At 44.3% G+C, this 14,083-nt stretch overlaps 1 protein-coding gene across 8 annotated transcripts in view; it reads left to right on the top strand.

Moving 5' to 3' along the window:
• TCF20 (transcription factor 20) overlaps positions 1–14,083 on the top strand; it is a 169,819-nt gene that overhangs the window by 131,310 nt on the left and 24,426 nt on the right. For 7 of the 8 annotated variants that reach the window (XM_069231214.1, XM_069231209.1, XM_069231210.1 and 4 more), the window contains exon 5: positions 3,238–3,324. The exons of the other annotated variant lie outside the window; for it this stretch is intronic. In XM_069231214.1, the coding sequence (XP_069087315.1) occupies positions 3,238–3,285 (48 nt within the window). In that variant the 3' untranslated portion in view covers positions 3,286–3,324. The remainder of the gene's footprint in view (positions 1–3,237; positions 3,325–14,083) is intronic. 8 annotated transcript variants of the gene reach the window in all.

Raw genomic sequence — 14,083 nt, 5'->3', positions numbered from 1 at the left:
CCTGACATATTTTAGTCCTCTTTGCTGATGCAGTCTTGTGCAGATATCTTCTTGAAATGAGTAGTGAGGGGAGAATGGCACTCTTTTGTTTCCTGTTTCCACTCCCTGTCCCCGCCCGTCTCTCTGGGTGCTCTTGAGCTGCTTTGTTATTAACTTTGTTCTTGTTTGGGGAAAATGCATTTCCAGAATCCGTGGCATCAGTCGTAATGTCTTTTAGAATTAACTCATGACTTCAGAACTATTACACCTTGTGTGATATTAACTTTTCTTTTTTACTCTGGGCTTCAGGCTGCTTGGTTGTGTTTACTGTCATATCACCTTGTATCTGCCAAATAAACACATTTGAACATAAATTAGTTGTATGTGTATATATATGCTGCAGCTATCTGGAAGCTCTGGAATACGTTAAGGCCCTCATGGACTAGTGTTGGTGTTCCTAGTGTAAGCAAAAACAACAAGTGATGGACGGAATGCTGAACATTGTCAAACACTCACCCCCAGTCATAGATCTGGGTTTAATCCATCGTTCTTTTGCTCACCATGCCACCCCAGTTTGGACCCAGCCATATGCAAATCAGTCTTGACCCTGTTCCTCATGGGAACAGTCCAGACCGAACTGCCAAGCCAGGTCCTCACTGGACCGGAAACAAGCATCCTGGGACCGGTTTCGGGGTTTCACCCCTCATCAGCCAGGCTAGCTTGAATCCAGTGGCATGGGAAGCACAGGACCCACGTCTGGGCATACCCTTCCCACTTAGGGCGACAAAGCAAAAACAACAAGTGATGGACGGAATGCTGAACATTGTCAAACACTCACCCCCAGTCATAGATCTGGGTGTAATCCATCGTTCTTTTGCTCACCATGCCACCCCAGTTTGGACCCAGCCATATGCAAATCAGTCTTGACCCTGTTCCTCATGGGAACAGTCCAGACCGAACTGCCAAGCCAGGTCCTCACTGGACCGGAAACAAGCATCCTGGGACCGGTTTCGGGGTTTCACCCCTCATCAGCCAGGCTAGCTTGAATCCAGTGGCATGGGAAGCACGGGACCCACGTCTGGGCATACCCTTCCCACTTAGGGCGACAAAGCAAAAACAACAAGTGATGGACGGAATGCTGAACATTGTCAAACACTCACCCCCAGTCATAGATCTGGGTTTAATCCATCGTTCCTAGTGTAAACCAGTCTTCCCTGCCCATCCCACCTAGCTCCTTTCCTCACACCCCACCCCCCACTCTCCTGTACACAAATCAGAGATGAGAAACGCTAGTAGTGGATAATTTATAAACTGGGAATAGACAAACCTGAATCAACTTCATTGCGCCTCTGTTTTTGGCTTGTTTCCTCTTAGCAATTTTTAAATCAGCCCAAATGCCTCTCCAAATTTGGTGCTTGATTTATCAGAGAAAGTTTGGTCTGTCTACCAGCCCAGGATTCATGATTGGTTTTCGTGTCAGAACGCATCCCAGGCTTCAATGTGTTCAGCTATAAAAACTTGGCAATATTCAGTTCATATTTTGGCTCTGGATAAATGTCCAAACTTGTGCATTTCACTTCGCCACTAACAAAGAAAATGACTGTAATATATTACAACGTGAATGTGACATTTCTAGTACATATATGTGGATTCGTGTCATGTATATAAAATTAGTGTGTTTATGAGCAGAGGTGGGGATGAGTACTCAAACTGACAATTTCATTCTTCCTGCAGACTCTCGGGTCCTTACATGCAGCTTTAAAATTACTACAGTGTGATGTTGTCAAATTGGCCATTCACTCTGATCTTACTGCAAGATCATGTATGTTTTTTAACGGTGAAATTCTGTTCTGCAGCAAAACATATTCTGGATTTGTGTCCCCATCAGATATCTTTTTCAGCACCTCTTTGCTTGCCATATAATTGAACTGAAGGGTCTATCACTAAATAGAGTAAGAATTCCCAAAAACTTTAGAAAGAGAAATTTTATTGTTACATAAATCTCCAAAGGTAATGCCATTGGACTTTTAACATACAAAAATGACTTCACTCTTCAAACCCATACTCTTTTCCATCCCACCCCGGGTTCAATAGGCCACCTCAGCCTGTAGGTAAGCGCATTATCAAAGCCTATTAACACCTGAATATTACTCCAGCGCCACATTCAACACTGATAATGTTTTGAAAAAATTAATGCAAGTTTGTGGAAAGAGACTATAGGTCTAGGTCTTTAAACTTTTCCAGAAGATAGTTACTTAATTGTAACCTACATTAGCCTTTAATGTTGACTCCTGTGGTTTACATTCCATAAGCAGATAGTTCATGTGAAGAATTGCTTTATACTGAATATTGCAAAATAATGAAGGAAATTTTGCTTTCTTTTAGAAAGATAATCCATGGGCGTAAGCTGTGATATAACAGATTTGATGTAGATATGTTTACCAGCTTTTTTGAACTTCAGGGCAAGCAATGGAGCCTTTGGGATGACTGAAAGGGGCCAGAATTGTTTTTGGCATATACCTCACTACACTCTGTTAAAACATCTTACTTATGCTTGATCACTCATTACAACACTTAATAAAATAATTCAGGCTGAGCAATCTGCACTGGGGAGACCCTCTTTCTTGGCTGTTGCTTGAAGGTTTTGAATATTAATTTGTAATAGGTTCCACTTTTGCCACTGAAATACTGGCTATAATGTGTTTGCTGCACATGTATGCCTCCGCATGCCCCTCTTTGTCCATCTACTCATGCATTTTATTGCCTTGCACATCTGTACTCAGTGCCTTTTTTTTTTTGTTTACTACCATTTGTATCACTGCATCCATGCACGGGGGTCCTTGACTTCTCCTACTCCTCCCTCTTCTCTTAGCTCTCTGCATATCAGTAGTATGAAAAGTGATACGTAACTACCAATGACGTATAATCCCATTCCTTGATTTGTGTATGTGTCTTCATCTGTACCTGGCTTCCAGTGCCTTTTCTCCATTTCTTTTATGCCCTTTTTTTCTTCCTTATAGCTCCCAATGCCTCCTTTCTCTGTTCGTAGCTGTCCCTTTTTTTTGTTTTTTTTCCTGATCTGCCTTACCTTGTTTCTTTTTTGTTGCTCCAGTTGGCTCACTCCTTTTGTTTGTGTGTGCGCACCTTGTCTCGGGCTTTTCCCACATCCACTGTTTCTCACTTGTCTTTTCCCTTCTGGTACTTCACCTTACTCTCTCTCTCTCTCTCTTTCCTTTTTTCCTTTCTCTTCCCCTGCAGACCCAGACAGTTATGGGTGTGGCGGCAGAGCAATCGGAAGAGGGGTGAGGGGGGAGTCGGGTCAACGGATGTTTCATGCGAGCACAGGTGAGTGACATGGGCGGTTCTTTCAGACCTTTTTTTTTCCAGTGGAAATGCGGTCTGCTCGCAGAGAGTTATGGAGTTTTTGGGCTCCAGTCCTTCTTCGTTAAATGGAATTAACAGGTTGGATCCACATCTGACGTGCAACAGGACCATTTTAATCAAATCATAGGATATTCAGCTGCTGTAGATTCACATGTTTTACATTATCCTGCCATTTTGTGGTTGGACCTAGCATTGTTTTATTTTATTTTTTACTAGAAAAAATAGTGGTAACATCTCTTTTATCAGCACCCTGCTATATGACTGCTGTGGAGGCTTGTTACACTAGGTAGCCTAGAGGCGTGTTCTCCTGTAAGCAGAGCACAAGCAATGAGAGTAAAAATGCTAAGGCCAGACTTAACAAGACTGTCAAAAATGCAGGCATCAGCAGGAAGAATGAGTCAACATGGTCGCACGGTCTGGGAACCTCACAAGATGGGGGGGGGGAAGTACTAGAAGGGTTGAGCTGATTTCAAGCAGTGGCTCCACAGTCTTGAGTATAGTTGTGACCTAATTAATTTTATAAGTTCCATCCAACATCACAGAGAGTATCTGATGATTGACTCCCATTCAATAGTTAACAAACACAAATTTAATTTTTGAAAATATTTTAATAGTTGTCCAGACCAACCACTTGATAAGAGAAATACGTATCATGTGCCCCCTTTAAGCTCTAAAGCTGCAAAAGTTCTGCATATATGCAAACATTTATGAGCAGCCATTGCATTGGAGCTGTTACCTGGTGCCATTTTAGGTAAAAAATCTTTTAAAGGCGATTACTGATGGCCACAAACTTGACACAACACGTGACCACAGAGAACTAGACACAAATGCATACTTTTTCACTCTCTTTCTCACCCAGTAAAGGAAATTAGGAATAACTGTAAATTTCAGCATGCACGTCATTCTAGTAGAATCCACGGATTCCTTCCACTCTCTTCCAGCTGGCTGGTATCCTAGAGATTTGTCACATTTCAGATGAGATGCACCAGCTAGAATTTAAAGCAGATTGACATATTGACTCTACAGGCAGGCTTCAAACAAGGTTTTGTTTGCTTCATCAGACACATTGGAAACAAGGTGTTTAATAGATCTGTACCTACATTAAGTGTTTACAGATTAACACCCAGTGGCAGGTCTGGCCTCCAAAATGGGCTGATTGAAGCATCTTACCATTGAACAATTATCTGCCTGATATATAGTGACGAAGCGCATATGGGTAATTATGCTGACTCAGCTATCGCCAGAGCTCCAAAGTATGAGGTTGCCAGCTTCTCCACATGCACGAGAAAGAGGTGCTTATGTCAACTTTAGCCAGGAAATTCATTGTGAGTTCCCAGCAGACCTTTCCACCCATTTATTCACTGGCAAGGGGCAGAGCAGCCCACTGTTCCAAAGCTCGCTGTCTGCATTTCTGTCAGTGCCTATTGAAGGGCAGAAAAGCTGTTGAGTACACCCAAAGTAACACAAAAGATTTATTTCATTCCAAGTTGACCAGCCACACAAGAAGAATATGTTTCAAGATTAGAGGATGGTTCTTCACTGTCCGTTAGTCTGGTCGCTGTCTGTTCACTGCCTGTGTGCCTATGTAGGAAAAGGGGCCGGGGCAATGCTAAAGTATCTGTTTGCAGCACGTTTGGCAGTAGAATATGTTTACTGTCTTCTGCTGTCTAGTGTACAGCTTGAAGCATTATCATTGTTTCTTTTCAAAGGAGTTGTTTCCGTTTCAAGGTGACTATTGGTATCTCTTCTTGCGCACTCATGTCTCTATGGACTCCACAGTGGTCCACAAAGCCTGTAAAAGATAACTCATATAGGACACCCACCCACTAGAAAAGAAAGCAAGAAAATTGATGGCACTGGGAAAATATTTCAATGATGGTAGTAACTTAATGGTGCATTGTGATTTCCCTGGCCCTTATTGCACATTACGAAAGGCATCAATGGGAACATAAAGCAACATCTTCCTGAGGTGTACATGAAGAGGGCAAAGAAGATGGTTGAAGAAGGCAGGGTTATCTTCAGCACCAGCACAAGGTATGGCTTAGATGCGGTGCATACAGCCACAAGACAAATCAACACAAGTATCTTGTGCAATAGCACGTTTGGCCTACGATTTTAGGCTTCTGATCACAAGTTAAGCAACACCTCACAGGTCTACCTTTTGATGGTCAGTACCTTTTTGGACCGCAGATAGATGAGATGCTAGAAGAGATTAAAAAAGACAGACATTTCTAAACCCATGCAAATCCTCCAGTAACAACAACAAAAGACAGGTTTTCAAAATCTGCAAATGCGTCCAACGTTAAAGCTTTTACTTTGTTATTCAGTTCAACCCTGCCAGTAGCAACGGTCATTTCCAAAAGGATAACAGTAAGGCGAGCATGCACATTAGTCCTGAGAAGTTTTTGATGGTAACAGCAGCATCACGGCCAGAGGTGCCCACGGTAGAGATACCTCTCTGACCAAGCAGTCGCCTTTCTCTTATTCTGCCAGCCACCCAATGCCTATCAGGGAAAGTTTGGGGTTATACCTTCCGCATTAGGATGCCATAACGTCAGATCAGTGGGTGCTATCCACCATTGCATGTAGTTACTGCCTGCAGTTTCACACCAACCCTCAATCATTCACCTCACCTCACATCACATAATCCAGGATCACCACAAGCTATTGCTGGTGAGGTTCAGGTGCTCCTTCTAAAATGTATAATGGACGTAGTGCCCGCGCATCAGATGGTATAAGGAGGATAGTCACTGTACTGTTTGATCCCTAAAAAGGACAAAACCATGCAACCAGTCCTGGATTTCAGAGCACTCAACTGATACATTGTATCCAACACTTCAAGATGACAGCCTGCAATATTTCATCCAGCTTCTTAAATCACAGGACTATGTACAGGAGCACAGCTGTCACTAGTGTAGTAACATTAGGGCCCATACATTTTAGGGACCCAGTGCACCCAAATTATGACTGTAATTTACTGTCAAACCTCAAATATTCCTGGTTTGAACCATGGCCCTTTGCACCATTACTTCACCATTGACTACATGACTGCGCCTGATTTCAGGAAAGCCTACTTCCACATACCCCTACCCAAGGCCCATCACCCGTATCTGATATTTGTAATAAGTGGAACACATTGCCAATTGAAGGTTTTATTATTTGGAGTTATGGAAGTCTCAAGAGCCTTTACCAAATATCTGGCTGCAGTGGTTGTGCACTTATTTGGATGACTAGCTGGTAAACGATACCAGTCATGCCCATTGTTTGTACACAGTCAACAAGTCATACTACTACTCCGCAAATTATAGGTCCTAAATAGTGTCGGTGCAGGTTTTTTTTTCTGGAAGTCACACTCGAGGCAGTCACAGGGAAAGCATACCCCAACGAGAGAATGATGGCATTTCAGAGGCTGCTTCCCTTTTACCAGATGTCACATCCTGTGAGAATGATAATGAAACCGGTAGGAATTAAGTCCTCATGCATTGTGGTACTCCTGAATGCCAGGTTACACTTGTGTCCTTACAGTTAGGTCTTGTTATACAATGGTCAAGATTAACTGGGGACTGAAAGGATATAGGGGGTCATTCTGACCCGACCACAGAAGCACCGCCAACAGGCTGGCAGTGCTTCCCAGCCCATTGCCGCGGTCAGAAAAGGGAATCCGGCGGTTTCCCGCCGGATTTCCCCTGCATGGGCTGAATCTCCATGGCGGCGCTGCATGGAGATTCCGACCCCCTTCCCGCCATCCTGTTCCTGGCGGTTTTTACCGCCAGGAACAGGATGGCGGGAACGGGTGTCGTGGGGCCCCTGGGGGCCCCTGCACTGTCCATGCCACTGGCATGGGCAGTGCAGGGGCCCCCTAACAGGGCCCCATAATGATTTTCACTGTCTGCATTGCAGACAGTGAAAATCGCGACGGGTGCAACTGCACCCGTCGCACCCCTGCAACTCCGCCGGCTCCATTCGGAGCCGGCTTCATTGTTGCAGGGCCTTTCCCGCTGGGCCGGCGGGCGCTTCTTTGGCGGGCGCCCGCCGGCCCAGCGGGAAAGCCAGAATGGCCTCTGCGGTCTTTTGACCGCGGAGCGGCCAAATGGCGGTCTCCGCCGCCCGCCTAAGTCGGAATGAGGGCCATAGTGTTGGTGGTGCCTTGTGTTCAGCACAAACAACAGTGGTGGAACAAGAAACACTTGTCGATGGGCAGATGTTGGTTAGCCTCCAGATTGCACCCAGTTGTGTTTCTTTAAAATAGTGGTGAAGGTATAGGAAGCGACATTGAATGTGGCCCTGGCCAGCTATTATGTAAATCATTCAACGTATACAGGTTGGAAAGCTTATGTGGGCGACCTCATCATTCAGAGTCATTGGTCGCTGCAACATCCTCTGTTTCACTTACAGTACAACTAGTTCTTTATTTCAAAGACTGATTTGAAAATCTCAAAAGTGATCCTGATTTCACCAGAACATATGACCGCTTTTTATTACATGCCGGAATAACAAAGCACATTCAAAGCACACATTGTCCAAGATAGCCTAAGCAATTTGAGATTGAGTGCTACATCATCCTATAAACGTGCTGGCGGAGCATACCTCAGGAGTTAACAGTGATTTTGTCAATCAAATGCAAGTACAAATGCTTCTTCTTCAGGTATCCTTCACCTATGGCCTCGAAGCTATGTCCTATGGATGATCTGGTCAGGTAAATTAGACTATGCTTTCCCTCTAGGCCAGTGATTCCCTTTGTAGTGTGAAAAATGCACCAGGCACCTGATAAACTAATCGTCATACCGATACCGTTGGCCCGTAAAACCACAGTACCAACTGCTTTTAAAGATATCCATTCATCCACATGAAAACCTGCACCCTTGTACCAATCTGTTGAATATGCATCTAGTCCGTTACTGCATCCTAAACTCGAGTCCCTTAATTTTGTGATTTGGCACCTGAGATCTTAGAATTTGGTTATCTGTAGCAATCAAAAGAATGCATGCAAATCTCATCAAAATCAAGAAAACCTACTTCGCGTGAATGCTTTTCTGCTAATTGGAAACACTTTGTTGTTTACTATACTATGCCAGTAGAAAGCAGATCTAGCCTGTGTATGTGTGTGTATGTATGTATATATATATATATATGTTCGATGGCATGTGTAGCTGCAGATACACATGCTGTGCACAGTCCGCCGTCTGGTGTTGGGCTCGGAGTGTTACAAGTTGTTTTTCTTTGAAGAAGTCTTTTCGAGTCACGAGACCGAGGGACTCCTCCCCTTTCGGTTCCATTGCGCATGGGCGTCGACTCCATCTTAGATTGTTTTTTTTTCCGCCATCGGGTTTGGACGTGTTCCTTTTCGCTCCGTGTCGGAAAGTTAGTTAGAATCTCGGAAAAAAACGTCGGTATTGTTGCGTTTGGTATCGGGTTAGTTAGAACAAATCGACACCGAATTTTGAAGAGCTCCGGTGGCCCTTCGGGGTAATTTCGATCCCCCGTCGGGGCCTGGTCGGCCCGACCGCGTGCGACTTCGACACTGATGGAACGGACCCCGTTCCGATTCTGTCCAAAATGCCATAACAAATATCCGTATACGGATCAGCATTTGGTCTGTAACTTGTGCTTGTCCCCCGAGCACAAGGAGGATACGTGTGAGGCCTGTCGAGCGTTTCGGTCCCGGAAGACGCTGAGAGACCGAAGAGCCAGAAGACTACAAATGGCGTCCACGCCCACAGGTCCACATCGGTTCGAGGAGGAAGAAGAAGAAACTTTCTCCATCCACGAGTCGGATTCCGAAGAACTCGACGCCGAAGAAACGTCAACCGTGAGTAAGACGTCGAAAATTAGGACTCACGAAAAGTCCATAAAAGCCCAGAGGACGCCACCGCCGACAGGCCATGGCTTAACCCAAAAACAAGGTGACCGAGCCAAGGCACCAAAAACGGGCATGCTGGTGTCGAAGTCATCCGACTCCGGTCGTGATACCGCCACACAGCAACCTCCGAGCCGAGACAGCGGCTCCGAAAAACCTCGGCACAAAGACGGCGCCGAAAAGGTTCGGCACAGAGACACCGAGCCGAAGCAAAAGAAAATTTCTTCGGAGCCGAAAAGAACTTCCGAAAAGATTTCGGTCCCAAAACACACAGCCTCGGAGACGAAAAGTGGTTCCTATACAGAGGAACAAGGGCTAACCACCCAATTACATAGCTTTGGAGAGGACCTTCAAACTGTGGAACATGACCACACACAGAGAAGGCTTCATATCCATGAAGATACAGGGAAGATAACCACTCTTCCCCCCAATCAAGATCAAAAGGAAACTTACCTTTCAACAAGGAGACAAGCAACCACAGGCAAAGGTGGCAAGGAGAACAACCCCACCACCTTCTCCACCACCATCAACACATGCATCACCAGCAACCACTCCACCACTAATGCACTCACCAGCTCATACAATGAGTCAGGATGACCCCGATGCATGGGATCTCTACGACGCTCCAGTGTCTGACAACAGCCCAGACTCTTATCCCACAAAGCCTTCGCCACCTGAGGACAGTACATCTTATACACAGGTGGTCGCAAGAGCAGCCGAGTTTCACAATGTATCATTACATTCGGAACCAATTGAGGATGACTTTCTCTTTAATACCCTATCCGCAACCCATAGCCAGTACCAAAGTCTTCCCATGCTCCCAGGAATGCTAAGACATTCGAAACAAATATTTCAGGATCCTGTTAAAGGCAGGGCCATAACTCCAAGGGTGGAGAAAAAATATAAGCCACCACCCACGGATCCTATATATATTACAACACAACTGACACCGGACTCAGTAGTTGTGGGGGCAGCTCGTAAGAGAGCCAACTCTCATACCTCAGGCGACGCACCACCTCCGGACAAAGAGAGCCGCAAGTTTGATGCTGCGGGTAAAAGGGTTGCAGCACAAGCAGCAAATCAGTGGCGTATTGCCAACTCTCAGGCACTTTTGGCAAGTTACGACAGGGCTCATTGGGATGAAATGCAACATTTCATCGAACACTTACCCAAGGAGTTCCAAAAAAGAGCGCAACAAGTGGTGGAAGAGGGGCAAAGTATCTCCCAACAATCAGATACGGTCTTCCATGGATGCAGCAGACACAGCTGCAAGGACAATAAACAACGCAGTTACAATAAGAAGGCACGCATGGCTGTGCACTTCTGGGTTCAAACCGGAAATCCAACAGGCTGTGCTCAATATGCCGTTTAATGAACAGCAAATGTTTGGGCCGGAGGTAGACACTGCCATTGAGAAACTCAAAAAGGACACCGATACAGCCAAAGCCATGGGCGCACTCTACTCCCCGCAGAGCAGAGGCACATTTAGGAAAACACCTTTTAGGGGAGGGTTTCGAGGTCAACCCACAGAAGCCACAACCTCTCAAACAAGACCTACCCACCAGGGGCAATATCAGAGAGGAGGTTTTCGCGGACAATTTAGAGGGGGCCAATTCCCAAAAAATAGAGGAAAATTTCAAGGCGCCAAAACCCCTCAAACTAAACAGTGACTCACAAGTCACACACCCCCATCACATAACACCTGTGGGGGGAAGACTAAGCCAGTTTTACAAACTTTGGGAGGAAATAACAACAGATACTTGGGTACTAGCAATTATCCAGCATGGTTATTGCATAGAATTTCACCAATTCCCTCCAAACGTCCCACCGAAAACACACAAGATGTCAAAACAACATATAGATCTTCTAGGACTAGAAGTTCAAGCACTGCTACAAAAGGACGCAATAGAATTAGTACCAATTCAAGAAAAGAACACAGGAGGTTACTCACTGTACTTTCTAATACCCAAAAAGGACAAAACTCTGAGACCAATACTAGATCTCAGAACACTAAATACCTACATAAAATCAGACCACTTTCACATAGTCACGCTACAAGACGTAATCCCACTGCTCAAACAGCAAGACTACATGACAACATTAGATCTAAAGGATGCGTATTTCCATATACCAATACATCCTTCACACAGGAAATACCTAAGGTTTGTATTTCAAGGAATACATTACCAATTCAAAGTGTTACCATTCGGAATAACAACTGCGCCAAGAGTTTTTACAAAATGCCTGGCAGTAGTAGCTGCGCATATCAGAAGGCAGCAAATACATGTTTTCCCGTACTTAGACGACTGGCTAATCAAAACCAACACGCTAAAACAGTGTTCACAGCACACAAAATATGTCATACAAACCCTTCACAGGCTAGGTTTCTCCATCAACTACGCGAAGTCACACCTTCTGCCGTGTCAAACGCAGCAATACTTAGGAGCGACAATCAACACAGCAAAAGGGATTGCCACTCCAAGTCCACAACGGGTTCAAACATTTCACAAAGTAATACAGGCCATGTATCCAACACAGAAGATACAAGTCAGAATGGTAATGAAACTACTAGGCATGATGTCTTCATGCATAGCCATTGTCCCAAACGCAAGGTTACACATGCGACCCTTACAACAGTGCCTAGCATCACAATGGTCACAAGCACAGGGTCAACTTCTAGATCTGGTGTTGATAGACCGCCAAACATACATCTCGCTTCTATGGTGGAACAGTACAAATTTAAACCAAGGGCGGCCTTTCCAAGACCCAGTGCCACAATACGTCATAACAACAGATGCTTCCATGACAGGGTGGGGAGCACACCTCAATCAACACAGCATCCAAGGACAATGGGACATACATCAGAGACAGTTTCACATAAATCACTTGGAAATGTTAGCAGTATTTATAGCGCTGAAAGCATTTCAACCCATAATAACCCAAAAATACATTCTTGTCAAAACAGACAACATGACAACAATGTATTATCTAAACAAACAAGGAGGGACACACTCGACACAGTTGTGCCTCCTAACACAGAAAATATGGCATTGGGCGATTCACAACCACATTCGCCTAATAGCACAATTTATTCCAGGGATTCAGAACCAGTTGGCAGACAATCTCTCTCGAGATCACCAACAAACCCACGAATGGGAAATTCACCCCCAAATAATAAACAATTACTTTCAGATTTGGGGGACACCTCAAATAGATCTATTTGCAACAAAGGAAAACTCAAAATGCCAAAACTTTGCATCCAGGTACCCACAAGATCAATCCCAAGGGAATGCTCTATGGATGAACTGGTCAGGGATCTTTGCATACGCTTTTCCCCCTCTCCCTCTCCTTCCATATGTAGTAAACAGGTTGAGTCAAAACAAACTCAAACTCATACTAATAGCACCAACATGGGCAAGGCAACCTTGGTACACGACACTACTAGACCTGTCAGTAGTACCTCATGTCAAACTACCCAACAAACCAGATCTGTTGACGCAACACAAACAACAGATCAGACATCCAAATCCAGCATCCTTGAATCTAGCAATTTGGCTCCTGAAATCCTAGAATTCGGACACTTGCACCTCACACAAGAATGTATGGAGGTCATAAAACAAGCTAGAAAACCTACCACTAGACACTGCTATGCAAACAAGTGGAAAAGATTCGTGTATTACTGCCAGAATAATCAAATTCAGCCATTACACGCATCTCCAAAAGATATAGTAGGATATTTACTACATTTGCAAAAATCAAATCTAGCCTTCTCTTCCATAAAGATACATCTCACAGCAATATCAGCTTACCTGCAAATTACTCATTCAACTTCACTATTTAAAATACCAGTCATTAAAGCGTTTATGGAAGGCTTAAAAAGGATCATACCACCAAGGACACCACCTGTTCCTTCATGGAACCTCAACATTGTCTTAACAAGACTCATGGGTCCACCTTTCGAGCCCATGCATTCTTGTGAAATGCAATACTTAACGTGGAAAGTTGCATTTTTGATTGCCATCACATCTCTAAGAAGAGTGAGTGAGATTCAGGCATTTACCATACAAGAACCATTTATTCAGATACATAAAAATAAAGTGGTTCTAAGAACAAATCCTAGATTTTTACCAAAAGTTGTCTCACCGTTCCACTTAAATCAAACGGTAGAATTACCAGTGTTCTTCCCACAACCAGATTCTGTAGCTGAAAGAGCACTACATACATTAGACATCAAGAGAGCACTAATGTACTACATTGACAGAATAAAACTAATTAGAAAAACAAAACAACTATTTATTGCCTTTCAAAAACCTCATACAGGAAATCCAATTTCAAAACAAGGCATTGCCAGGTGGATAGTTAAGTGTATTCAAACCTGCTATCTTAAAGCAAAGAGAGAGCTGCCTACTACACCAAAGGCACACTCAACCAGAAAGAAAGGGGCTACCATGGCCTTTCTAGGAAATATTCCAATGAACGAAATATGTAAGGCAGCAACATGGTCTACGCCTCATACATTTACCAAGCACTACTTTGTAGATGTGTTAACTGCACAACAAGCCACAGTAGGTCAGGCTGTACTAAGAACATTTTTTCAAACTACTTCAACTCCTACAGGCTGAACCACCGCTTTTGGGGAGATAACTGCTTACTAGTCTATGCACAGCATGTGTATCTGCAGCTACACATGCCATCGAACGGAAAATGTCACTTACCCAGTGTACACCTGTTCGTGGCATGAGTCGCTGCAGATTCACATGCGCCCACCCGCCTCCCCGGGAGCCTGTAGCCGTTTAGAAGTAGATCTTGAACAATTGTACATTTGTAAATATATTACTTTAACCTTTATTATGTACATACGTA

The sequence above is a fragment of the Pleurodeles waltl genome, chromosome 4_2, assembly GCF_031143425.1.
Source record: "Pleurodeles waltl isolate 20211129_DDA chromosome 4_2, aPleWal1.hap1.20221129, whole genome shotgun sequence".
Classification (NCBI taxonomy): domain Eukaryota; kingdom Metazoa; phylum Chordata; class Amphibia; order Caudata; family Salamandridae; genus Pleurodeles; species Pleurodeles waltl.
Note: the sequence above shows the minus strand (reverse complement) of the source record. Positions and strands in the feature narration are given on the sequence as shown.